The 27,829-nt window shown below is 41.4% G+C and overlaps 2 protein-coding genes across 3 annotated transcripts in view; one reads left to right on the top strand and one right to left on the bottom strand.

The window, feature by feature from the left end:
• The first annotated feature begins 1,862 nt into the window (after positions 1-1,862).
• Positions 1,863-10,842, top strand: txndc5 (thioredoxin domain containing 5). Of its 2 annotated transcripts, XR_004612321.1 has the most exons (11): positions 1,863-2,277; positions 4,133-4,285; positions 4,675-4,780; positions 4,882-4,978; positions 5,773-5,888; positions 6,644-6,730; positions 6,901-7,053; positions 7,396-7,478; positions 7,979-8,108; positions 8,692-10,082; positions 10,290-10,842. XR_004612321.1 is itself a non-coding variant. In XM_034572386.1 (10 exons), the coding sequence occupies exons 1-10, from the start codon at positions 2,090-2,092 to the stop codon at positions 8,812-8,814; spliced, it is 1,236 nt and encodes a 411-aa protein (XP_034428277.1). In that variant the 5' UTR covers positions 1,863-2,089; the 3' UTR covers positions 8,815-10,842. The 2 variants fall into 2 exon arrangements, 1 of the variants encoding a protein (XP_034428277.1); XM_034572386.1 differs by having other exon boundaries at positions 8,692-10,842.
• The window catches only part of bmp6 (bone morphogenetic protein 6), a 44,829-nt gene continuing 26,336 nt past the window's right edge, over positions 9,337-27,829 (bottom strand). Inside the window, exons 3-7 of the mRNA XM_034572383.1 lie at positions 24,542-24,690; positions 22,567-22,764; positions 14,112-14,188; positions 12,843-12,953; positions 9,337-12,453 (exon numbers count right to left, since the gene is read on the bottom strand). Coding sequence (XP_034428274.1) covers positions 12,304-12,453; positions 12,843-12,953; positions 14,112-14,188; positions 22,567-22,764; positions 24,542-24,690 — 685 coding nt within the window. The 3' untranslated portion in view covers positions 9,337-12,303. The remainder of the gene's footprint in view (positions 12,454-12,842; positions 12,954-14,111; positions 14,189-22,566; positions 22,765-24,541; positions 24,691-27,829) is intronic.

The following is a 27,829-nucleotide window of genomic DNA, read 5'->3' as shown; positions in this document are numbered from 1 at the left end:
TGAACCGGCACTAATGGGACTCCTGAGTGCCCATATTTTCACAGTTAATGTAAAATGTTAACTTTGTGCTCTTCAGAGTCTGTTTTCATAATATTTCATTTTCTCCAGGATGTCTTAATAAATTTAAAACATTACCTATAACAGGCCAATTTGTTGTAAAAAAAAGACAGTTTTAGGTGTGAAGGAAAATTGCACTGCCTGCCAAAGAGCCAGCCAGCTGGAATTTACCGGACCATTTATAATCAACTAGTTTGGCTTTGTGTTACTACAAGCTCCTAAATGTCTCTCACATTACATCCCAATGATGTTTTTCTCACTAACCATCCTAGAATGACTTCATTGGCTTTGCTTTAGGATTTCAAGTAATATTTCACATTTGAAGTTTGGTTAACTTCACATTAATTAATTAGGTCCCATGTTAATGAGGTGTGAATCAAGCAAGTCGAGTCGGGTCCCTGTTATAAATCAAGCAGGACAAGTGAGATCTACCCCAGTTTCCACAATTAAACCAGTTAAAAGACAGTGATCAAGGAAAGTTGAGTTTCATTTCAAACGGAAAACAGCCTGCAGCCTTAAAACCTGAGCAATCTGGTTGTATTTGATATTTCACGGCAATCAATAACAAGCCAATGTGTTCATGTGCAATGTCAGAAGTGAAACAAATGGTCACAGTTGCATGGTTACATCTGTGGTAACCATCTCGTCTCACTTCCGCTTGCCAGCGTTATATAATTTCAGTAGCATATTCGTGCGCTCACTCAACCAAGTCAGTTTTGTTATATTTTTTAATCAAAGCGTCTCATAGTCCTTTTTCATGGCAGCCACTTTGACAGGAAATAGAAGGTAAACACAGGTGCTACGAATCATATAAATTGATGAAGGTTCTGTTCTGTTTAGTTAGTAAGTCTTAGTTGCGTGTGTCTTTCTAGCTGCTGTCAGACATGACTCCAAAGATCCTCCAGAGTTTCTGCAGACTTTCTCCGGCCGGCTCCCTAGTCTAAAATCTGCAGAAATTCCAGAGGGGCCGATGTCAGAACACAGATCCTCTGACGGATTCACTGCAACAGGTGGGGGGGAGAAGAAAATATCTCCAGAAGTGGTGCCACACACATAGAGGATACAGACAAATCTATCAAGAGAGTTTGTGGCGACCCCAGTGTCAATTTGCTGTAAACAGAAACTTGTGATCTCTGCAGTGGAATTAATCTGTTACCTTCTGCCTCAACCCGCTGCTCCGGCCCTCACCGGAATCCTAGAGGACTTGTTACTGTTGTGAACGTGTCTGAGGAGAGAATCTCCTGCTGCATTGTACATGTGTGAAAGGCAAGCCACAGAAAAAAGTCCAGACTCAATTATCTGGAGTTCTTCTGGAGGAAATGTCTGAGAACAGCTTTTATTTTGTAATTTTTGCGTCTGTTACAATATCAGGAGATGATCCGGAGTTCCCTGTATGTCTGAAAACAGCTTATGATTACTTGCCACATAGAATTGACTTGACTGGGTATTTTCACTGGATAAGTCTTTGTCTCAGTCTTTGTATTTCACCACCACTGATGAGTAGCAGACTCCAATAACTTCAATAACTACTCCCAGGTTCATCATTTTTTTCGGTGGGATTTCCGGTGTCATTTTCGCAATTTGCATCGCGTTCCTGTATTTGCATGTGTGGGGACGTGATGCATGTGATTTCTTCATTTGCAGTGCATTGAGCTATCTCGGCCGCCGTACTTTTTTTATATGGAAAAATATTTTGTAACATGAAATGTCAGATGAGAGTTATTATTATCATCTTTATTTTTAGTAAAACATAGCCATGCGTTATCTCCCCTCCAATAAAGTTTGACCAAACAGGCTTCCGTACTCTCGGGAATGCCGGCACTTGCGTGAGTTTGGACGCGGATCCGCAGATCTACACAACATCCTGACTGCACTCACAGCTGTTTCTGCACTGATCTCCATGTCTGCTCCTCATCCACAGTGTGCCTCCCTCTAGACTGGCTCTGTCGGAGGGGGCGTGCACGTGGACAGTCGCTCTTTTTTTTTTTTTACAGTACACCAGCAGGGACACACACACACACACACCCTCACCATGGCTCCTGCACTGAACCGCACACCGGCGTTGTTGTCGTGTATTTATTTAGCCTCGCTGCTTTTCTCCGGTGTGTTCTGCGACACGGACGCAGAAGAAGATGAACACGCCAAGCACTCATACACGGTGGAGATGTTCAACGAGGCGGTGCCCACCGCTCCACACTTTGTCATGTTTTACGCCCCGTGGTAAGTGAACAGTCACCAAGTTTTTCACAGTGACGTTAACACGTTGACTACACGTGTTGACAACAGCCGTGCACTCTGAGTTATGTGTCCCTCACATGCACGGAACATTTGAGCGCAGGACTTCTGAAGTTGCAGCGAACTGGTTCGTTAGCACGCAAGCTAGTTAGCACGCAGGCTAGTTGGCTACACAGTCATTTCCCTACCGGCGTCGTTAGCTCAGCTGCTAACTAGCATAGCCTGTTTGCATAGCCAACTGCAGCATACCGGGTTGGGGTACTTCTACACGTCGGGCCTCGGTGCTACCACTTTTCTCTCTGGTGGAATTTATTGTAACTTTCTAGTGAATCTTGATCCGCAAACTGAAACAACCAAAAGTGTTTGTTGTCATTAGTTTATTCACTTTGAGTAGCTACTGTCAGTCACTGTGCAAAGTTGTAGTTTGGGACGCTGCGCTTACGTGGCAGGCACTGATTGACTAGCGGTATGTCAGCGGTAACAAAAGTGGGGTCCACGGACCCTCCAGAGGTCCCTGATGAGGAACTTGGTCTAGTTTAGTGGGATCATCTTCTGTAATGGAAGAGAAAGGAGATGGTGATAAAGACAGAGAGTGAAGATGGAGATAAGATCAGCTGATCAACATGTTCTTTTATTGTCAAACCCTGAATACAGGTCATGAGTTTCCCACATGAAGCATCAGGTAGCTCCACTACCAAACCTTTGTCTAATACTCTACTACTGTCTAAGACTGGTGTTCATGACATGGATTATGTAACCTTACAGTTTATGTAATATATTGTATTCATTAGTAGTTGAACCTGTTGTACTCCTTTTCAAAAAGGCTAAGAATTACAATACATTTTGCATAAAGAAAATACACAGTATGTCACGCAAGCTTTTCCTCTATCACTTAATGATTAATACCACTCTTATTTTACCATTATTTAAATCTAATTTGCCTTGATTCTCTCAACACTTATATTAGATCTAATGCAACAGCCTCTGTTGTATTTGACTTGTCTGTTGTCCACATGCATCAACCATTCTCCATGCGAGTGGTAGAAGAGTGTATGTGAATCGAATATCGATAAACAATATTATGTTTGTGTTCCACCACAATGTTGCCCACTATATAAAGCAATGTGACCCCATAAGGACTCACCTTGCATGGTCTTGCATTGTATGTTGGTAAATGTGAGAATTGCATCACACTCTGTATCTTCAGAACCAGAAACATTTAAGTGATATTATTGATTTACACGTATATGGTTTAATGTTTTGCTGACTGATCAGATGACTGATCTGATTTTGATAGATCTCACTGCAACCTAAGTTAATTGGACGATGATGCAGAATGCGGAGATATTCTGGAGGATCATGACTCCAAGGCTTACTCAGGAGCCACAATAACACCATGTAAACAATATCAATTGGGGAACAGGCAGGAAAATATAGACAGAAAGCCAGTTAACATCAACAACAGCTGGATTACTAAGGCAGCGAATCACAGTAGCAGATGACGGAGGAAGGAGACCACCTGTGAAGCCCCTGTTGGTTAATGCTCTTGGCTTCTCGAATACAAATTGCATCAGGGTGCTTGGACTCTGTTATACTTGCCTGCAAGTCTATTTATTCCTTTGTTTCATTCAGAGGAGAGTGGAGAAAGCAGATGTTTGTGTAGTAGGTCACCATCTGTATTGTGGTATTTCCAGGAATACCACGCCTCGTATATGCTACCATAAACCAATCAAACCATTATATATGATTGTTATCACAGGGCTATAATGCATGTCATTCTTTAGGAAATGGGGTCAGTTGAAAAATATATTTTAAGAGTGTATACCACTGTTGTGTCCAGGTGCGGCCATTGCCAGAGATTACAGCCAGCGTGGAATGAACTGGCAGACAAATACAACAGCATGGATGATCCTCAGGTGTACGTGGTGAAGGTAGACTGCGTCCAGGACACCAAGTTCTGCTCCAGTGAACATGGGATTAGAGGCTACCCCACGTAAGTTCTTGGCATGGATGAAGTCAGTTTAGACAACTTAAATTGTTTATTGACGAACCGAAAATAAAAACTCTATGAAAAATAAGGCACTAGCTGCTATATTTAGTAGAAAAACATGTGTTACATAAAAGTAAACAGTTGTCTTCATCACTTATTGACAGACGTGACACATTGACCTGCATTTAGTTAAATATTCTCTTCGTATCTTAATGACATCCTCTTATATCTTGGCTATTGCTCACTGCAATACGACACCTGCAAACACAGCAGACACTGGGTATTGATTTACAAAACTTTTATAACAGCTGGGTTGTGTATGCATGGAGTAAATCTTCTTGTATAACTTAAGATGGGAATCAAAAAATGAAAATATTTTGTGTTCTGTGTAGGCTTAAGTTGTTCAGGCCAGACCAGGAGGCAGTGAAATACCAGGGGTCCAGAGATCTGCAGTCCATGGAGACGTGGATGCTGCAGACAATCCAGGAGCAGCCTGGGGTGAATTGTTTTCTTTCACTTAAGTTCATAAACTATAGTGACCCTGAACAGTGGTTGAGAACAGTGGTGTTCATAGGTGGTTGTTTTTGTGTGTTCTCCAGGAACCAGAGACTGAACTGGAGCCCCCCAAAGCCCCAGAGCCCAAACAGGGCATGTATGAGCTCACCGCTCTGAACTTCAAGGCCCATATAGCCAAAGGTAAAGATCCAGTATAAAATCTGCTGTTTAATGCTTCACTTGAGTACTGTTGTAACAGGGAACTAGGCAAATGAATAGGTAACTTCTTCTTGTGTATTTACACAGCTGTATCCTGCCTCAACAGATAAACTTGTTCTGTTTTGTCTTCATTTTCAAACCTACTTTCGGTTCTTGGCCACACTGTGCAGTGTTTGTGGATCATTCGTTAGTGAATGGAAACTCTTCATTGCCATGATTTACATAACTGACAGTTCAACACAAATACTTGAATCACAACCAGTCATGCATTACCAACTGTAACACCTGTCTCCTGTCACCTCAGGTTTCTGGATTTTCAGAAATAAACAGTGCTCGCAATAATTGTCTGCTTGAAATGATGTTTCTCCAGCTCTGCCGAAGTTGAATATTTGGACTTTTTATGAAAAATAAATGAAAAAGAAAAGCCGATTATGACAACTGAATGTTTGAAACAGCGTATACATGTTTTGGAAACAGCTGCAATAAACGTGGAACTGATTGTGTATAATCTCAGTGTAAGAGGTGTATAATTTCATTTATGGCAGCTGTCGGGAGTTTGTCTTGGAGTCAACTTTTTGCCTTTCTCCTTCAGATGAATAATATGAACCCATAAAGTTGTTCAGGCTCATTTTAGTACCGAATTTTGTACTTTTATTGGCCAGTACACACTAGAAGGTATTTCACGTGTTAATTTATATTCTTCTTTTTCCATTTGGGTTGAAATTTCTGGTGTATTCGCTGCAATTTCTTATCTGGCTTTTCTCCTCTTGTTGCAGGTGCTCATTTCGTTAAGTTCTTTGCTCCGTGGTGCGGCCACTGCAAAGCCATGATACCAACCTGGGAACAGCTGGCCAACACCTTAGAGCACTCCGATGATGTCAAGATCGGGAAGGTGGGTCCTGCAGATTGTGTAAAGGTTCACAAGATCTTGCTGCAATGTGACATGGGTGAAATCTAGAATAATTGGGACACTGCTAAGACACAAATAAAACAGAATGTGATAATTTGCTGATTTTTGTTCAAACAGATAAACTTTTGTTTTAAAAATACTTTTATTCGAACTTGGATGTCTGCAGCACATTCCTGAAAATGTCACATTTTCCACTGTTACATCACCTTTTCTTTTAGCAACACTCAGTAAGCATCTGGGAAATAAAGACACTTATTATCAAGGTTTGGAAAGTGAAACTCTTTCCTATTCTTGGCTGATATACTTTGTCTTATCTAGTATTTGCACTCTTACCAGAAAACTACACTGTAATAACATTTGCAGAGTGTGATGTAGCATCGCCTTGTTTGAATAATCAGGGATAAAAAAAAAACAGGACATCTGGATAGCAGCATATGTTGAAATAGCCACGTACCCTCTACCATATCCTTGTTAGTTTAGTTTGGTCGATGATGGGTTTTGAATTGTGTTGCTGGTGTAAAATTCAGAATATGCACATTTTTTACAGAAACCACTGAAGTTGATATGGTCAAACAGTAAATATATTTTTACTGTTGTCAGTTGAATATACGATAAACAGGTTTAACAAGTGATCACACTTTGATCAATTTACATTTCACACAGCGTCTCAACTTTCTGGAATCAGTTGTTTGTATCATTCTACTTTAACAACACATGTTCTTGTATTTATGTCACAGGTGGACTGTACACTGCACTATGAGGTGTGTTCTGACAACGGAGTGCGGGGGTATCCCACACTGCTCTTCTTCAACAATGGCCAGAAGGTGAGGAAGACGTTTTTAATTTTTCAATGAACTCTGCACTGACGTTCAGCTCAAGCCATCCTGTCTCCATCTGTCCTGCAAAATAATTCTGCAAAAAATTGTATCAGTTTTACTTGTATTTTTATTATTGATCTCTAACTAAAATGCTTGTGTGTCTGTGTTTTTTGTAGACGGAACAGTACAAAGGAAAAAGAGACTTGGACTCTTTCAAAGACTTTGTGGACAATCAGCTGAAGGCTGCCACTGCTGAGGAGCCAGAGCAGGAACCAAGCGACGAACAAAAAGCAAACGAGATCCCCTCCGATGAGCCGGCCAAAGAGGAGGTAAGGCTGGACTGGGACAACAGGAAACATGACACACAATGTTATTTTCATGTTACTGTTTATGTATCTACTGGTTTTTGGTGGTGGTTTATTTGTAAAGCATGTTGAAGCTGAATCTACAGAAATCTGCAAGGCAGGATTAAGCAGATATTCATACATTCTAAATATTTTGTAGCTCGTCACCATTTTTTCAGATTACTAGAGTCCAATCAATATAATTCCAACATTCCTACCAATTCCCGGTTAGATACAAGCGTTAATTCAGTGCTTGGCAGATTGTTCAGGCTACAACATAACTCAACATAATTTAGCACTAATGTGAGAATCTTTCCCTTTCCACAGACCAGCGTGTTGGACCTGACAGAGGACAACTTTGATGAGTCAGTGGCAAAGGGCTTCACCTTTATCAAGTTCTATGCTCCATGGTAAGATCACATTTTGAGAAGATGTATGTAACAAGTTTACAAGTTAATTTATGCTTTTTGAATTCTGTTCGCTTCATCACCTAAACGCAAGTTTCATCCTGTTGTCGAGTGAAACCTTAAGAGTCCTATATAGGCTTGCTTTTTAAAGTAGTTATTAACATTTGTTATTCTCATGTTGTAATATCCTGTGCCTACTTCAGCTCCAACACTAACCAGTCTGAGGCCCAGAGTCAGTCAGCTTCATGTGTGATTTGGGTGGATTTACTTCACGTTTTGTGAAAGTCAAAGTATCGGTAGCTCACCATAATAAAACAAAGTAGAAATAGGACTTGATGAGTTGCCCTAAATTCTGTTATGTATGATTCTTTAAATGCCTGAAAGGAATTTGAGTCAAATGTCAAGAGTCTGAATCTTAAATTGGGTCAAACCCTCGACTTAAATTCTCCAAAGTATTTCTGTCCGTTCAAATGATGTAATTGCTTTATTATCCTGCTCTCTAGGTGCGGCCACTGTAAGAATCTTGTTCCAACTTGGGAGGATCTTTCCAAGAAGGAGTTTCCTGGCCTCACTGATGTCAAGATAGCCAAAGTGGACTGCACCGTTGAGCGCACGATCTGCAACAAGTATTCTGTAAGTATGTGGACGTCTCACTGTGTAAATCACATTACTGCCATCAGTGGTTCTTAACTTTTATAAATTCCCTATCTTCATGTGCGGCGTTTTTAAATAAGCCTCTAGTTGCTTCCATGTGCACAATGCAGGGAATCGTTTATTGTCCGAACCAGGTACACAAAGAGCAGTTTTTTCTCAGTAAAAGGTTTTATGGATAGCACATGGTGGAAGTTTTTTTCTTCCTTGTGGGTCATGGTTGTGCTGTACCAATGGATTGCAAGTTGCATTAGATTTCATAATAACCCCCCAAAAATAAGTTTGTTTTTCCATCTGTCTTTGTCATCAAGGAATGGGATTTTTATTTTTTTTGTAAAAGGTACAATAGCCATGTGAGGTAGTTAGATTTTTATTGGTATTAGTTTTTCATTAAAATCCCCCTAGATGCTTATAAAAATACTACTAAAATGCTACTAAAAATAGACTTCGTAAACTTTTATGGATCTTTCCGAAAGACCTGCCCTAGTTTGTTCCTGTTTCATTTTTTTTTCTCCATCTGAGTAAGCACATGGAAAAGCATTTGTTGTTTTCACTCTCTTCCCAGGTACGAGGTTACCCCACGCTGATCATCTTCAGGGCAGGGAACCAGGGCGACGAGCACCACGGAGGACGGGACCTGGAGAGCCTGCACAGCTTTGTCATGAAGCAGGCGAGAGACGAGCTGTAGAAACCGGTGAAGTCCGCGCCCACACTGCATATCTGACCAGTAGGACACCACTCTCTCGCTCGCTCTCTTACAGAAGCCAGCTCTCCCTTTATCTCTCTCCACTCGGGTTTGGTGGTCTGTTCTTTCTCCAGTGTTAAAGGAGAGAACGATTCGGTTTGGGATCTGATGTATTTGTCATTGCTGTTATTCAACCTCAAGTCTCCTAATGTGGAGAATATCAGTTGGGCCTGCACATGAAGTAAAATTGTGTCTGACATTCACTTTGCAAGCACTGTTCAATTGATCGGAACCAGAATTCCTCAGACAGGTAATGTTTATTAAAAGGGTAACACTGAAAATGTTCCTGGTTAAAAATCTATTGTTTCTGACTTAAACTTCTGTTGCCATTTGACTTTTCTTTTCTTTTTTTTTTTAAATACATGAATTTTTTTATACATGGGATCTGTTGTTAAATCATGAGCCATTAATGTTACAGTACTTGGTAAAAGCTTGCGTCACCCGAATGTGATTTTTTTTTTTTTCGAGTTAAGTTGCAGGAACCTCATATCCACTCCACTAATGGCTCGTCTGACTTAACTCTCAGGGAAACCCAGGCTAGAGGGCGCTGTGACGGAGGCTTCGTTGCTGTTAAGGGAGTCGGACATGGCACAGGGACACGACTTCATTTTTCTCTTTGTGATTAAGAGAAAATAAAGATCTGATTAAGTTCTCATGCTTGTTGTAAAGGAAATTAGCAAAGATCCAAGTCATGCACCCGACTTCGTTTCCGACTCCTCCAGCCCTCTCTGCTCCTCCTAGCATTCAGCCTCTCAGGCCTGGACCATGTCGCTCCATATCTCTGTTACTGAACATCTGTAGACTTACTGCTTCTTCTGTTCATTCGGAAACACCCATCAGACGCAGTGAATTGTTTCCTGATAACTGTCCTTTCAAAATATCGCCAAATTTATGAATGTAATTTTTCGCTGGCACTGTTTTCTAAGTCATCTTTTCAAGAAAAGACGTGAAAGCTTTTAGTAGCCTTTCTCTGCAGTCAGACATTTTTATAAAGCAATGTTCTTACCGAAAGAACGTAAGCTCAAAGCCAGCCAGGCTATCTAGCATCACATCACTTCTCTTACGATGATTTGTTTTTGTGGTTGAACCAGCTGCATCTACCATCTTTATCATTTTTCCCAAATAGGGGCAGCCTCTTGCATTAGTTTTCCAGTATGCTTGGAACTTTCTGTGTATCTCACCATATCTGGGAGACCCTGAATTGGACATAGGTGTGATCAGTTGAGTGTAAATGCCTGTTTGTGTCTATGTGTCGGGGTTTTCCTGCCTCTTGCCCAGTGTCAGCTGTGATTGGCTCCTGCTGCCTCGTTATCCTCAAAGGATAAGCAGTATAGATAATAGATGAATGGTTCTCTATAATCATTCTGAATGTTATGTTTTCTGTCGGTGGCTGTGAGACCAGTATCTTGACTAAACAGGTGACTATGACTCTGCTACATGGGTAATGGGTCTGATCTTGGCTGCTAATTCACCATTTACAACCAAAATAAACCATTATTCGACTGGTTTTAACTTCCTATTCTCGCTGTAAGCATTGGTTAGGTGTATTTTTAGTCTCCTGCATACTGAGGCATAACATGAACCCTCAAATCCAACATGTACTGAGGGATTTAACTGTCAAAGGCCAAGGTTTGAGTAGTATTCACAGTTTGCGGCTTTTCATTTCCTTTTCCTGTGTTTAATCATGTAGCGATGTAACAAACTGCATCCATCCACGAGGCCGTGCCCATACCATGCAAATGCACAATGCAGGGTGCCATTTATTGTCCAAACCAGGTACACAAACAGTGAGACACAGCAGTTCTTTGTCAGTAAAAGTTTTTATGGATAGCACATGGTCTTTAAAAAAAGAAAACTCCAGTGAGAAGTTTTTTTTCCTTGTGAGTCATGGGTTGTGCTCTACCCATGGATTTTGTACAAAAAAGAGTAAATAATGGCAAGTTGTAACATGAGATTTCATAATAAATTTTTTCAAAAATAAGTTTTCATTGTGTTTTTGCATCTGTCTTTGTTATTAAGGTATGTGATTTTTCTTTTTTAATAAAAGGTGCAATAAATAAGCTGAGAATGTACAAGTATTTACAATAAAACAGTCTAAACATGATCACAAATGTAAACAGCAGCTTACCAGAGGTATATTTTGTAATTTTATAGTTGGTTAGTCATGTAAGGTAATTTGATTCTTTACTGGTATTAGTTTTTCATTATAATATGGTCTCTAAAAGTCATTCAAAGCTCACAGTAACATGTTCAAATGGAGAGTGTTTGCTACTGGACACACATCTCGACATAATTTTACCCTCCGGGTTGAAAAAGCAAAGGGCTAATTTCAGACAGCTGGCACAGGAACGCTTCTGTCGGCCGGTGTGTGCCTCGCTAAATGTTTTTCCATGATGTCTCCCGAGTTGTCCGGGGTGGAACGTTTGTTAACTTTGCGAGTGCAGCAACGTGGAAATGGCCATTTGTGGTACGTCGGAGGGATAAGGCTGTATTCTTCAGTTCTTTGGAGGAAAAACACCAGTTTAGCCAGAACATGCATCGGGAGCTGAACCAGCCCGGTGAGTCGCAGCTCAGCGTGAGCCCGGCAAATATTGACACGGAGCGGATATTCGCAGCGGTGCACTGCTAAAATAGTGTGCGGTTACTTTGGTTTGGTCCATATTATATTCTAGGAAGGCAAATATGGCTTGAGAAGAAAATACATCAGGAAAAGAGGAAGGAAATATGAAACAAACGAGTCCAATCGTTCAGTCAGTATTAGATTGTTTGGGTTGACGGCATCTGAAGAGGAAACTGCTCTCGTGTTTTTTTTTCCATCTGACTCAAACCATTTATTTTATGTCATTGACTACAGTTGAGTCACTTGGTTTTAAATATATATATATATATATATATATATAATGTATATATATTTGTATGGGAGAAGGGAAAGTAAGCAGCACTTAGACTGGTCCCCCAACAGTTCAGGTTTGCCCTCGCCCTCTCAGTGAGGGAGAAGGTGCAGTAGCCTCTTCGGCGTCCATACACACTCTTCCATAAACACATAATACGCAGACAGACTGACCCCCTCGCAACACTCACACATGATCATTCATTCACCTGCAGACCCCTGGAGGAAAGACTCCACTCCAAAGCCAGTAAAGAGGGCGATTGACCCTTTGGTGACTCAGCAATGGAGTAGGGGGAAGTTGGACGTTTTCTCAATGGTCCCTACTTAGTTTGATGCCTTGTTGACAAATGAGCTTTTGAGCTGTCCAGGATTATTGGAATACAACACATAAAGGGCGGACCTTCCTTGCAGGCTGAGGATTTGTGCAGAAAACTGGTGTCTACTGGAGGTCAAAGTCACTCAGGAGTCGCTGGTGCAGTTGCAGCCCTTTGCCAACCCCCTTTTTTTTATATCAGTTCAAATATTATTGGTCCTTGAAGGTGTCAGTGGCAGCCACAGGACCGTACCACCATGTTTTTGTATTTCTTCAGTATGACGTTGGAGTTGTCGTCAAAGTAGAGCACTGAGATGGCATGCAGCTTGGTGGGGGCGCAGCATGGCTTTGGTACGTTCTCAGGGTTCATTAGGTGTACCTGAAAAACACAGGAAATAAGTAAAGCCTCTTCCTGTAGATGAATGTGTGATACAGCAGCGTTTCCATCAATCCAAGAATAATACTTTATTGAATAACTGCAGGACTCCCTCACAGTAGGTATAATATTGGAGCACTAGTGTTTTTACGTAAAAAACATAACGTTTTTACCATCACTTTCTACCTGCTTTGAATCCTTAAAAAATCCAGACCAAATGCTTCACATAAGAATAAAACAACAATATAATTACATGAAAATGAAGTAACATGAAACTAATTAAAACTCACACACAGATAAAAGCTTTTTTAAGAAGGAATGTAAAACCCTGTGTAAGTCCTCAAATGTTAGGAGATATTTGGTAGTGGTAATCTCCTGTGTATTGGCCTTACCAGTGTCTGCACAATGGCGTGGTTGGTGGCGTTCATGTGGGCGTTCAGGGGGAAGGAGCACTCTCCATCACAGTAGTTGGCTGCGTAGCCTTCCGGAGCAATGATCCAGTCCTGAGACACGTGACGATAAAAGAAGCAGATTGAATCAATCACATTCAGCTAACCTCTTTCTGAAAACTGGCTAATCACAGCAGTACTGGGTTATATTCATACTGAGTTTTTTAAAAATATTTAGTAGGCCTTCATTTATATGAATGGGATGGACAACATATTAGGAAGACATATCAGTGTTTTCAAGTGCAGTTCAACAGCAGCACAAATTACAACCTCCAAAATAAATGTTCTCTTTTTTAAACTGATTCAAAAAAAGTGAATATTATAATCTTCATATAGGAGGATCTGTTATACTGCATCAGTTTTATCTAAATTAAACCTCATAAATTGAGAAAGTGAGTGTGTATCAATGCAGTCCTTTTGAATTTCCTTTGGGTCCAGTGCTGTCTCATCAGGTATCTGATAAATAGGGTCTACTATTATTAATATTTATATTATAACACATCAGTGACATTAAATCAGATGATAATGATTTGATGATTGAATTAAATATTATAATAGATAACATGTAGAATGGGCTTTAACTTTTAAATTGAGGATGTAGCATTTGACATCTTCTTCAGGAGTCTACCTGACCTCCATGCCTCAGGACAAGTCTCTGTTCAAACACTAGTGTCTGTGGAATCGCTCGGAAAAGCCATATTTCTCTCCTCCTTCCTCCCTTAGTCTGTCGCTCTTTCTCTTCTCACTCATCTGCTTCTCCTCTTTCTGCACAGCTCCCTCCCATGGCCCCCCTCCCAATTTGTCCTCTTCTATTTCTTCCTCTGTACATTTCCTCATAACACACACGTACCTGATGCTTAATCTACCCCCTCCTCCTACTCAAGATACTTTAACAGACTTTCTCCCAGCTTTGCTCAGCCTGGTTTGTCAGTACCAGTTTCATATCAGCCTGACACACTGTGGGGTGGATATGTGTGTATATTATGTAGTGAGCTGGTCAAATAGCACTGTAAACAGTGTGTGAATATAAAAAAATACTGGAGCATCATGTGTCTATGGATCAGCAATATACCAAACTTTATTTTGAAAACTGAAATGTTTTAGCTTTGAGCAAACCCAGATAAAGAGAGTCACTGTGAGGATCACTGGTTCATCACATATACATTGGGACTTGTTTGCATCTATGGAAATGTGAAGAAAAGTGTTTGCTACCTGCCAGCCCAGCTCCCGGAAGCTGACGTAGAGCTCGTGCCGTCTGCAGGCTGTTTTCTGATCGCTGCTGTTGTAATCTGCAACAAAAGAACAGACATCCTCAGGAAACTGCATCTTTTAGTGTGTGTATGAATGTGTGATTCTACATGACCGTCAACTGTCTGGGGCCCTCGGCTGATAGGGGGCCCCTGAGAACGGCCGACTACGTTTGTCCACAGCAGCAACAGTTTAGTTAGGAGCTTCAGAAGCCCATGTGGTACGGAAGGGGCAAAGTGCAAATAATAATAATTAAATGATAAAATGAAAAATACAAATTAAAACAATAATTAATATAATCAGCTCTGTTACTCCTGGGATGATGGTCGGGGTTTGCACTTTGCTTTAGTTTGATTTCAGGCCCTGCAGGTCCCTTTTGCCTGGGTCCCACAAAGTCCCTTAAAACACTGCTAAGGGGAGGTCACACAGCAATTAAAAAAAAAATCCAATTAAACCGTGTGAAAGTGCCACAATACACTCAGAATCTGCATTTAAATGTTGCATGGCATGAGCACAAGCGGTGACGCAGTGACGTGTGTGTTTATGGGCTCTCCCGCTCTGCACTTTCTTCTCAATTATGTCTGTTCCACTCTGCAGCTGCCCGGCAGCCGGGGCGGTCAGTCCCAGGTATACGTTTGGTTTTTACAGTCGAGAAGGTCATTGCTGGCATCAGTCAACACACTGTTAGACTGTGACACCAACTTTCCACTGACTCCTCGAGGACTCTCTCTCTCTCTCACTTACTTTCACTGTCTGGCCTTTATAGTTTTGAAAACTTTTTTTTTCTTCTTCACAAACCTCCCAGAGAAAAATAAAGAGAGAGAGAAAATGGAGTTTATGGCAGCGACTAAGGTCGTGTATTGTTAAAAGACTGTAATCCAGGAGGGAGTTAACCTTGACCACCTAAAGTCATAAGCAAACCAAGTGTCTTGGTGGCCCTACAATGCCTTAAATAATACTTCAGCCTTGAGCACACAAGGGATTTTATTGCATTGGATTTTTGGACGACACGTCCCCAAAGTCCAAAGTTAATCATAAAGCTAAAAACTAATGTTTTGGTAGAAAACCTTAGTGTATTTTTGTTGGGGTTTTGTGTGGGCCACAATATGTTTTTTCTGACTACTGCTTACGTTGTTAAGTACAATTAGGGCCAGAAAAAGGGTGAAATTATCTGATCTGAGCCTAAAATGATGACTTTATTCATTCATTTTATTCGTGATATGACTTTATTTGTTGTTTTGTATAATTTTCTTTGTTGTAAATTAGCCACTTTAGCTATTTTAGCAACCGTAATCACCTCCTCACATGCATTTCCCCCGACATGCAGTTACCCCAACACCATTTTGCAGGGGCACCATCACTTCATCCGGGGCTTAGTGCCACCACATACGATTGTGATGGTTTATAGACATACAAACAAGCTGGAGAGTTTGTATTCCCCCTGTAGCCGAGTCATAATGCGTGCAGCCTGACCGCTGTCCACGTCAGACACATTGCCATGGCGATGAGTCTGGCTATGCAGGACGAGGGGTGAGGTCAAAGGGTCGTATATAACTGTTGCATGCAATCAGGTGTTTCCCCCAGTTTCAGGTTCCTTCCTTTCTGAAAGGAAAGAGAGTTCGCTGGACGTGTGCTAATGTGGAAACACAGAGATTATATGTGCAAGAGTGTGTATGGTAAAGTGTGTGCATGTGCAAATGATGCACATGGATACTGGGTCACATGTCTTCGTCCTCCCTCCCTGTGGACTGACTGACCTGCCCCTTCAACAGCTGTAAGAGCCGTATGAACAGATTTACTGTACTGAGACCTTCACCAATGAGGAAACAGACTGGTCCCAGACCAGCTGCTGCAGGATTCCACTGATCTTTCCTATAACTGTTACACTAAAAATATTTTTCTCTTGCAGTGTAAGGTGCATTCTTCAGTTTGTAAAGTGTTTGTATAAGAGGAAGGAAACATTGAAAGAACAAGGCGGTGCGACTTGGCCTGACATGAACTTGAGGTGATGTTTATAGAGAGAGGAAGTGACGCTAATCACGATAATGTCACCTCCGACATCTTTTCTTTTCTACTGTGCTGCAGGAATTTCAGTAAAAGTGACTGATATTCAATATTTATGAGCTTCTACTCCATCATGACATGCAAACACACACACACCGGTTTTACTTTACATCTCTTAAAACTTGCATTGTGATGGGATGTTCTCCTTCTCCCGCTCTTTGTGTCCCACGGCAGTATTAGTGTTTTTATTTTTTCTGTTTTTAAAAAGTTTTGTTTAGAGTGCATGCACATTTTATTAGTGATTCATTTAGTGCTGTTTTATCTGCATGCTTTATTGAGTCTAATGGGTTTCTGCACCTTTATTGTTTATATGGGTCTGGGTGGAAAAGAATATCTTTATTTTCTTATTACTTTTAAAACAATATTTGTTTTCTTAAAATCTGTGACCCAATCGTACTTTCTTCAGGGTTTTGTTGGATGAGCACCTGCTTGTCCCATGTGGCCATCTTGGGTGGGTCACTAGACTCGCTACTGAAAGTAATATAGGAATATCTTGTTTTACTTTACGCTGTACAGTACAAGGTATAACATTTAGCAATATATACCCTCTTCATCTTATTCTCCCTGCACCTCTCAGCCTTCTAAGCCGTCAGCGTTCACAGTTTGTCGGTCTCTTTAAGAGGAATAAGGCTGATATTTACTGTGGGCTTTCATTGAGTGTAAAGGCTCAGATTTGCGGTGCCCATAAACCACATCTCTCCTTCCTGCCTGTAAAAATGTTACGCCACATGGTTGTTGCTGAGCTCCGGCTCCCATCAGGATCCCACTCGTTTCTTTTTCCTCGACAGAGAGCGAAGGTGGGAAGGAACTTGAAATACTGACTGATTGTGAAGTGAATACTTATATTAACGATGATGCTAATTAAAACGTCATCCTTTCTATACTTCACCCATTCACCTGGTTCTCACAAAGTTTGGTACACATCACAATGTTGACAAAAAGTTAGAAAAAGAGTTTTGAAGAAAATCTGTTTTGAAATTATAAAACAGACCTGGGTCTTAAAATTTTACATAAAGTCTTAATTTTTTGATGCAATTGTAATAAGCCTGTGTTCGGCTGCTTTGTCCTTGCGTCGCCACACAGTCTTGAGATGTTCTGCCTCCAGGGGGAACTGCAGAAGCGAAATTTGCAAACTTTTTATCGCGCAATCGGTGGCATGGATTTGTTCAATAAAATACTGGTTTCTAAAATACTGAACAACTCATGAAGCATCATCAGAACCATGAACTCTCATTTCACCCCTTTCTTACACAAACGTCCAGACCAAATATTTGTATATTAAATGAAAAGAAAGCAGCGTTGGCACTGAGCTCCTCTCCCCCACCGCAGCAGCTTACCTAACTGTGTTGTACCTGGAAATGTTTCCCTGTGAGTGGGCAAACATCCGCTTGGCCGTGCGAAAGTAAAAAAACGTTGCACTCGAACCCATTCACATTGAATTCATTGAGGTGGGACACCAGCAGCCCGTTCCCACCCTGTCTATTCAATGGCAGGGGAAACATTACTCATTACTGAACGTAAGCATTGTGGCTCTTTAACACTGAGACCTTTGATGTGCGGCACAGTTTGAGTGTTGGGTTGATATTAACCCTTCACTGCACTACCAACCATTCATGAAACACCTGAAACACTTTCAGCAGCCTCTCTGACGGGAGGAAAAGTAGAAATCTACCACACGTCGTTTGGAAAACACAGGAATCGGATGACGCCAATACAGACGTTATAGTCTGGGTGTTCCACGTAGGAAGTATGTATGTGTGTGTGTGTGTGTGTGTGTGTGTGTGTGTGGGTGTGTGTGTGTGTGACGTCTGACAGGCCACAATCTCCCAAACCACTTTACTGTAAGTCTATAGTTTGCTCTACAAATTTCTCATATCATTACTCATTCTAGAGAAAAGATTGCAGCTTTTACTGTAGAAATTACATGAACTCCCATCGGGCTGGTGGGGCGGCGAGAGAAAACTTGGGTTCAGACGTTTAAAATAAAATCTGGGTCCTCGTCACCCGGAAGGAGGAAGGAGAGAGTCCCGTCGGCGAAGAGGACATGAAAGCAGAATGTCACTGTTGTCTCTCGTCTCCCTCCCACCAGCCACTATACTACTGAAGCTTTATCTTTCTTCCTGTCTTTCATCACAGAGGTTATTAAACCCTGCGAGGGAGCTCCACTACGTCTAATTACTCCAACAGTAAACAAAAGGAGGTCGGGCGGGGATGGAGCGAGGAGAATGAGGAGGAGGGAGGAGAGACAGATGAAAAAACACAGCTGGCTGAGTGCTGTGTTATTATAATTCTTTAAGCGATATTGTTAGCGTGGTCAGTCTTTTAGCCGTGCAGCTAATGACTGGATAGGCCTAATTACAGGCCTCGCAGGCAGCCTGTGCTGCGCTGGGACGTGATATTCCTTCCCTGGATGGTTGTTAACTTCCCCCGCAGCCAGAGCCCAGCCCGACTCCCAGTACCTCCCCGGACTGCTTTGCCCATAAAACCCTAAATTACCTTTTAAAAGGTGTTTCATTGTTCTTTTAGAGGTGCCTGATGTGCGCACAGTAGAAATCGCTGCCCAGCATCACAATCAGAGGTTTTGGACGCCATTGAAAATATTCCTGCATTCTCCTCATCGCTCCAAAGAGAAAATGGAATTTACTAAAGACAAAGAAGGAGAACTTCCCCTTTCAAAATTGTCTATTTAGTGGGTAAAACATGAGACACGCAGTTGATTTATTACCTCCTTCAGGGAGGTTATGTCTTGCTTTGTCCGTCTGTTAGTTAGCAGGATTATGCAAAAACTACTGACCTACCTAAAAATGTGGTTTAGGTGAGGAGAGAACCTCTAATCCAGATCCGGATTAGGGGGCGGATAAAGGATTAGTTTTGCCTTTCTTTAACATTGCAAGATAGGCTGTTTTCCAACACTTTCCTTGATTTCTCACAGACTATTTGATGGATTTAATTTTTTTAACAAAAATCAGGTTTGCTTCGGGGCCTGATATTAATGAGTGTGTGAAATTTGCTGCAGCTCCAAATAAAAATGTGGATCGAATTTAAAATTTCGAATTTAAATTGAATTTAAATGCGGTTTCATAAGGGGACTGTTGGTCCTTGACACAGGTGTATCCCACAGTTCTCTTCTAGTGCCCTAGTTGTTGTTGTCCCTATAATCACATTATTATCTCAAGACAAATGCTGCAGAAACTTATTTGGCAGAAGTTTACCTCTTATGACATCTGGAAGACATTTAATATCACGTCATATTTAATCCAAGTCATTAACACTGCGAAATCGAGGAAACAGAAAGACACAAAACCTCACGAGGGGTTGGTGAAATAAGGTTTCTCCGTTGATGCTTAGCTGACACTTATCTATGTCAAAGCAAAGCTCTATTGCCAAAATTATAAAAATGTCTAAATCACGAAAATAGCTCTGACGGACAAAATGGCAACAAACTCTGTAAAAAAGTTGCATTAAATTTAGTGCAGTGGTTGACCACAGGTCAGGAGTGTGCAATTTAGCCAGAGGAGAGAAAGTATTTTTAGAAAACACACAGTCGAGTAACAGAAAGCTGACTGTGTGGAAGGTAGCACGCTGCAGTAATTAAAAACAAACAGATCGCTGCCTCTCCGCCTCAGATCTTCATGTGTTTTTGGAGAAAATGAATTATCAGTGACACGCTTTCTTTTTTAGCTGGAGTTGTGGTGGTCTGAAACTAAGGGGGGGGGGGACACAGTCCACGTTTTGCTTCTCCCCCCATGAGCGCTCCACAAGACGGATGCTCTCCCCATCCATCCTGTCCTCCTCCCTGTCTCTGGAGTGAGTGATGCGGTATTGAAACCATATGCCCTCCTGAATTCCTGGCGGATCCTCCCATCCCGTCCAGTCCCAGCAGCGCTCTCGCTGGCCGCGGACACTCGGCTGCCGCGAGGGGGGCCTCCACGCTTCCTGTGTCGGATCTAAATATTTACACTCCGCATCGTCCCGAGTGGCGAGGTGGAGAGGTCTTGATGTTTTGGGTTATGTAAAGTCCAGTCCTCCAGGATGCATATTTAACAGATTGTCCTTGTTAGAGCAGATTTTCTTTTTTTCTTTCTGGGGGGGGGCAGATTCACTTTGCGGAAAGTTTTCTCTCTCATCAAGCAGATACAGTTTGATTCATGGGGTAGAAGTTCACTTTCTTGCAAAATCCCTGCAGGAATTCATTTTACAGCAGTGCAGTGTAACCCACCGGGAATAAAGATGCTCGTAACAAACAGAAAATAGAGGCAACAAATCCGAGCAGAGGACTTTCAGGGAGCAGCAGTGAAAACAATCCCAACTTGTCCAACAAATACGTCTGTGTGCCACACAGATGGTAGAGCCATTAAACACAAGTAGCAGAAGAAGCAGAGCAGAGGTAAATCGTTTCTCAGGTAGTCTGCCAAGTCGGGCCGTTCGTGGCTGTGTCAGTGTACCGAGCCAGCTATGACCCAGATTTGGCTGTGGGTTTAGAGGGAGCAGACGTGTGTGTCTTTGGTCGAAGCGTCAGCTCAGGTTAACAGAAACACAAGTATGTTTATGGTCATTTATCGTAACTCTGACATGGGTCCAGAAAACAGGTGAGCTGAACGTAAGCTGCTGCTGGGCCAAACAATGTCAAACAATCAATTATCAAACCCTTATGACAAAGAAATGTCATTGAGGCTTAATATTTTTAAATACTACTAAACTTTATAATATGAATGAAAGGAAAACACAAATACAACCAAATATGTGAATAAATATGTGAATAACTTTAGATAAAATATAAACGTAAATGCCCATCTTCTCGGTAAATAAAATGCAAACTTTGTTGAACTCAGTTTTACTGATCTTAACTTACTTGTTAACATAAGAACTGCTCAGACCCAAGAAACATTTAATCATTGCTGAAGATCCACTTCTTCTGTCTGGCCTTCAATTTGAGTACTTTTTCTATTTACTATTTATTCTTTGTTGTAAATCTTACATATATTTTTATACTTTGATCAACTGTGTTTTTTTAAACATGCTATATCAATAACGTATACTTTAGATCTTATTTCAGCAATAAATCCATCTCGTAAAATGTTGACTGTAAAAGCAATTTCTCAGCAAATGAAGTGACGTTGACTGAGTTAAGTTATATATAATATTACGACCCTAGAGTCCAGTATCTGTAGGAATTATGTCTATGTTGGACAGTTCTGTACCACATCATTTTTATCCAGTGTGAATGTTACACAGGATGTAGTGTGAAAGGTGAAAAGCTTGACTTTTATTTGTTACAACCACTCTCTCATTAAACCCAAACCTTTTTAAGGGTTTTAATGAAATCACTGAAAAGTTTGAATGTATTAACATGTAGAATAATACAGATATTTAACATAAACAGGTGGTTGCCTGCAGGAGACATTTTCTTGACTGCTCCACACAGGGCTCAGCTCTGATACAAAGGCTTAATATTAACACTGTGCTTCATCTGTCAAGTTAGCCAGGGATTAGACTTCATATGAACAGCAGGCCCACTGAGTAGCAGCTTTATGTACAGCAGGAGTCACACAATGAAGCCTCACAGCAGCGTCGAGGCTTTAAGAGATGGAAAGTCTGGCCAGAGTTACACAGCAGGTGATGGGTGAGTGGATTAAGGTTTGATTTAATTTGAAAAGCGTGCAGAGCTCATAACATCAGGCTTAAACCTGCTCTTTGTATCAGCTGCTAAATAGCGAGAGAATGGGGGAGGAGTATAGTCTTTGTGTTAAATTATATAATATTCAAGCTTTTTTAGCATTGTCTACTTGTTTTCCTATCATACACATTATTTTTAATTTTGTCTGACCCTAATTCTTAAAGTATTTTCTCTACTATACTCAATTTTACTGTTAAAGTTTACTGGTTAAATTCAAAGCCAACCCTCCAATCCATCTATCAATCATCTTCATAATACACATATTTTGTATATATTGCAATGAAAAAACTACATTTCGTGCTCAAGATGCAGGTTTGCAAGCACAAAGTAAATTCTGTGAAATGATTCGCCTGCCGAAGATGGTAAAATCTTTATGGATGGCAAAGGACCAGCAACACAGGTAGGATTTTTCTCCTGTAGAACTGCAGGAACCACACAGACTTAGCCCACACTACAGTACAGACAGATTTTGGATGTTACCCCTAGGCTTACATTTTTTGTCCAATGGGGGCTGATGGATAATAACAATTAATAACGCAATAAAAACTAAATTGGGAGGACTATGCAAAACTGAAGGCAAAATATCCCCGATACGGGCACTGCCATCTGTGTCTGTTTACGGCACTTTGAGATGAGGTTGCTTAAATTCAAGGTTTGTTTAGTCGACGTCAGACTGACCTGTGAGGCTGAGCCCTCTGGATCCGTCTTGTGGTTGCGTGGACCGGTTGCGTTGCTGCTGGCGACGTTTGCCGCCAGTGGAGCGGGCGGTGCGGATGTACACTTCACTGACTTTGAAGAACGCCACCATGAAAGGCTGCTTCTCCAGGGCGCCGTCGCGTCCTACGAGCCCCGCCTCTTTCGAAGTGATGCTCTGTCCTGTTAGAAAAGGAACAGCAACGCAAAATTACACAAAGCCAGATTTTCCACCACAGTCATGTTGCTTTGCACATGTTGCCTAAATTACTTTATTTTTTCAGTTATTTTGTTCATTACAGCTCTAAAAAAGTAAATCAAAAGTCAATCTTTGAGAGAAAAAAAACATATTATGCTTTTCATTTTTTCTTTCCTCTAGTTTTTTGTACGGGTTTTTTGTGTCTGTAAAAGTCCTGAAAAGTTAAAAACCCCAAGTCAGTGGTCAAGGGAGCTCCTCATCAGTAGGCCAGCCGATACTCCTGGGGTATTGTGATGTCATTTGATGACATAATGTACTCGTAGTCTGGATCGCCCCGCAACAAAGCCAAAAAAAGTGAGAGTGGAGACTGACTTTTCCTGTACACGCTGAAAGCAACTGACCAATTACATCAGAGTGGGTCAGCTGGCCAATCAAAGAATACTTGGACTTATCATGGGGGGGCCTTAAAGAGACAGGAGCTTCAACCAAGTGTTTCAGACAGAGGCTGAAAAGAGGAGTGGCAGCAATGGACATTAGGAAGAAGGTTTTTCTGAGCATTAGAGCATTTAATCCTTTTCAGGTTATGACTCAAATTAAAATTATGAAGCTAAATATGAGCATAGTATTTCTCATTTAATTTAATTGTGCTCACAGTGCTTTGAAAGAAAACAAAACTAAAGCAAAACTAAAGGAACATGCCGTCCTAAAGTAACTTTCAATAAATAACATATATGTGGTGGAACCCGAACCCTTGCATGCGAAACCTGCATTAAGCCTGTGACCCACTGACATAAAGAGCTTTGTGATGCTTTTACCACAGCTCCTCTCAGTTCTTGTTTCTTTCAGGGGGTTTCTCCCTTCAGTCTCCTCTTCAGGGGCTGACATGTTGTTTTAAACCTTCCACTTTTACCTCTCGATGATTTGACTCATTGTTTTGATGTATGGCGAAATGTATCTCCCGTTAGCGTGGATGCATTTCTCTGTAAATTGGCACACAAAACGTTTCTGTGGAGCTCTGAATTCATTCTGCTGCCGCGATCACCAGTTACATCATCAATAAAGATTAGTGAGCACGTTCCAGGAGCAGCCATGACACCACCTCCGCCGTGCTCCACAGATGAGCTTGTATGTTTTGGCTCGTGCGCACATCCTTTCTGCGGTTTATCTTGCTCTCATCCAGAGCTCCTGCGGCTCGTCTCTGTGCTTTCAAATGTAAATTCCAGTCTGGCCCTCTGATGCTTGCTGCTGATGAGTGGTTTGGATCTTGCGGCGCGGCCTCTGTAGTCCTGCTCTCTCGCTCCTCTTCAAACGATGGATTGTGACACCCTCACCCCTGCCCCGTGGAGATTTGTGGTGATGTCACTGACTGTTTTTGGTTTCTCTCCACAGCTCTCTTTATGTCATCAGCTGCTGTTGTTGTCCTTGGCCGACCTGTTCGATGGCTGTTTGCTCAGTTCACCAGTAGTTTCTTTCTTTTCCAGGACATTCCACATTGTATTGACCACACCCAATGTTTGTGTCATGGCTCAAATAGTTTTATTCCTCGTTTTTCTCCCATTGGTCTTCATGCTGTTTCATCCTACACAGGTGAAACCCTAGGTTCAAACTAAGAGTGACATTCAGTACAGCAAAAGCAATGGAATTGACCTTAACGTTCCAATAGTTTTTGAGGGGACTGTATATCCACTTTACTCAGAAATAACTTGAAAATTGTTTTTCAAGATCCTAACACATCTGGACGTATGTAACCATTTCTCTTACCGCTGCTGGTCTCCAGGCTGATCTGTAGGCCCAGGTTGTGCATTGGACTCATCACCCACAGGTTACTGGTGGCGGTGATGTCAAACTCCAGCCAGCCCTCCTCAGCCGCCCACAGGTTGCGAGATTCCAGCAAGAACAGGTCTGGCTCTCTGGAAGAACATGCGAGATGAAACAAAAGAAACAAATATTTTTAGCTATATAAACTTTTCTCAGAGTAGTTTCTAGGATGATATGATATGATTGTAAAAGTCAAACTGGGTGGAGCTAATTAGCCAAAGAGGCTTTTTTGGCTACTTCCTGCAATGTAAGACAGAAATATGATGAAAAATTTGATGAACAGAAGAGAAATGAGAATATTTTAACAAACCAAGTACTTTAATGGCTAACTGAAAAAATGCACAACAATTACTCTGTTAACGTTTATAGTTTAAGCTTATAGTTAAGGTGATCTTCAAGTTGGTAGTTTATGCATTAAATGTTTGGCAACCCAGAAAGTCTGCGTGTCATTGTAAACAAGCCAATTTTTTAAAATATGTTAGTTTAGTTTTTCATTTTTCGCTATTGCATTTTCCCAAAGATAAAAGAAAACAGTCAATGAAAAAAAGAGAGGTTGTTTTCAAACTAACCACTCTGAGTTGACTAGTTTATCGAGTTATCTCAGGTGACCTTTAAAGCTCAGAACAGCCGGGCCTCTGAGTAAGTAAAAGACCCCCCGTATTTAATGAAGAAAGAGCTGAGGACGTGTAAGGAAAAGACAGAGTGTGAGTGATAAGAGGACATGTCCTTCGGCTGTCCCATTACAGTAGTAATAACATAGCATCGCCTCTGTCGGACCCTCCTACACACCCGAGATCAAAGCCTCGCCATCGTCCAGGTGTTCGGAGAATGCCCCTGCAGTGATGCACCGGCAGCCTCTCCTTATTGCTCATTAATGACAGTGCTTCTCATGGCTTCCGCATGAGCCTCCACCCACACACACACACACACACACACACACACACACACACACACACACACACACACACACACACACACACACACACACACACACAAAACCTTGTACTTATTTATATATTTTTTTTATAATTCTACTTTTTATTGGCAGCCAGAAATTACACAGCCAACAGACACAGTGTTCATTTAACAAGCCTCTTTTTGTTTTTAAACAACTGAAAGAAAAGGGGAAGACAAAAGAAAAAGAGAAAAAAACATATTTCTATTTTTATTCATACTGTTATTCTTACTATATTTTCCCCTTGCGCTGCTACTTTCTTGTGCTGCTGTGTCATTTGTGAATAACACACAAATAACTGTACAAGTTCACACACACACACACACACACACACACACACAGTTGTGTCTCCATGACTTCAGAGGAAATTACATTGCCTTGACCATTGATTTAGAGACTTAGTCTAACCTTGACTTGTTTTTGGCCCCACAATGCAGCTGTGTAAAAACATTTAGGTCCCCACAACATGAGTAATACCTGGACCACACACACACACACACACACACCATATCTAAGTGTCCTTGGTCCAGATACTGAACACCGAATAGACAATGACGGTTGTACCATCATTGTGTGTGTGTGTGTGTGTGTGTGTTTGTGTCTGTGTGTGTGTGTGTGTGTGTGTGTGTGTGTGTGTGTGTGTGTGTGTGTGTGTGTGTGTGTGTGTGTGTGTGCGCGTTCAGGCGTGTGTGTGAATGGCATGTATGGGAGCTCTTTGCATCGTCAATTAGACTAGATAAGTACAATATAAAGAGTAGTACATGAACCATTTACCCAAACACACATTCACACACACACACACAGACACACACAGCCGGGCTGACGGAGTCCGGAGGGTAAGAGCCCCGTGCACAGAGTGAAAACTACCTACAGCCTACTGTAAAACCTCTTATTGACTGACTGCTTAAATGAACTGGAATAATGAGGTCAGGGGTCACAGTTGTGTTTTTTGCTACAATAAATCTCCTTTATAAGACTTGTCGGCAACTGTTGTTAAAATGTGCGGCGGGAGAGCGGAGCTCACAGCAGGCCTGGTTATTGCGAAGGCTTTCATCTTTTTGAAGAGCTTGAAGCATATTTGTAAGACTGTTAAAGGAATATGTAAGTCAGACATGTAGGAGGGAAGGATTACAGAAGTTCTACATACCAGGAGATTCAAACTCATTTATAACTTTATTACAACCATAAATTATCAAATCGTAATGTTAGCTACGGCATCATTGCTGGCTAAATATCCCAGGCCCGCCACATTTTTTACATTGTAATCTCTCACATTCCTTGTCAGCTATTTGGTGAAACCTCCCCAGTCTAATTAGAAGTACAAAGGGTGTCAGGCTAATTAGTGCTCTATCATTACGCCTTAGAGTCAAAGCAGGAGTCAGGCCTTTAACGGGAAAGAGAAATGAGAACGTTAACAGGCTCCCTGATGGCTGCCTAATTACCTTAGATGCAAAGGGCGGAAAATGGGGAAAAACAACAACAACGATTTTATAGTATTGTCTCAAACCAAACCTCAGTCAAACCAGTACTTTCACCGCTGAGGAGGATGTAGATAAGAACATGGCAATTTTTCCCCCCCACCTGACAGAGCACCATCCACGCTGTAATTTTCTTCTAGGTAAGAAAAAAACGTGTCCTGTAATAATAGAGAAATTGGAGACATATGGGCCCTTTAATCTCCAAATATCTGTACAAATAAAAGGCTTTACCTCCAGGCTGGGGAGCACAAACCACACATTGAAGGGATAAGGGAACGCAGCAGAAATATACAGCTCTTGATACTCCAAATATATCTTGCTAACATCTAGATCTGAGGTTCTCAAAGGACATAAAGTGGATCAGCTTGAACCTGGATCTTCAGAGTGCACAGCTGGTGTTAGAGAGACCACCTAAAGGTGTTAGGTGGTCTCTCTCTAAACATCACCAGCTTTAAAGGAGAATGCTTGGTGAATAACCATTGATAATCAAATTATACAGGGTTATATATAAGCTGTTAGTCTAAAAATATAAATCAAAAACTTCTTCTCACCGGGCACTCGGCTCCATTAAACACAAATATCATTCAGAATCCTCGCCGGATGTTTATGTACCCCTGCGGATGTAATGTAAATGTTTGGCGTGTATTAGCTGTGCTCATTTAGGGGGCGGGAGGATTTTTTGAAGCTGTGCTATTTCTGTAAGATGTGGTTATGCTTGATTTTACATTATAAACATAGCATGGGCGCAGCATCTGTAACACACAGGGAGAATGGCAGAGATAGATTGAAACACATACA

The sequence above is a fragment of the Hippoglossus hippoglossus genome, chromosome 20 (genome assembly GCF_009819705.1).
Source record: "Hippoglossus hippoglossus isolate fHipHip1 chromosome 20, fHipHip1.pri, whole genome shotgun sequence".
NCBI lineage: Eukaryota > Metazoa > Chordata > Actinopteri > Pleuronectiformes > Pleuronectidae > Hippoglossus > Hippoglossus hippoglossus.
Note: the sequence above shows the minus strand (reverse complement) of the source record. Positions and strands in the feature narration are given on the sequence as shown.

Bases quoted from the DNA above. Each gene is read 5' to 3' on its own strand.
- txndc5 (XM_034572386.1), top strand. From the start codon at position 2,090: ATGGCTCCTGCACTGAACCGCACACCGGCGTTGTTGTCGTGTATTTAT. The intron at 4,979-5,772 runs GTAAAGATCCAG...CTCTTGTTGCAG, and splicing joins CAAGGCCCATATAGCCAAAG to GTGCTCATTTCGTTAAGTTC. The intron at 8,109-8,691 runs GTAAGTATGTGG...CTCTCTTCCCAG, and splicing joins CGATCTGCAACAAGTATTCT to GTACGAGGTTACCCCACGCT.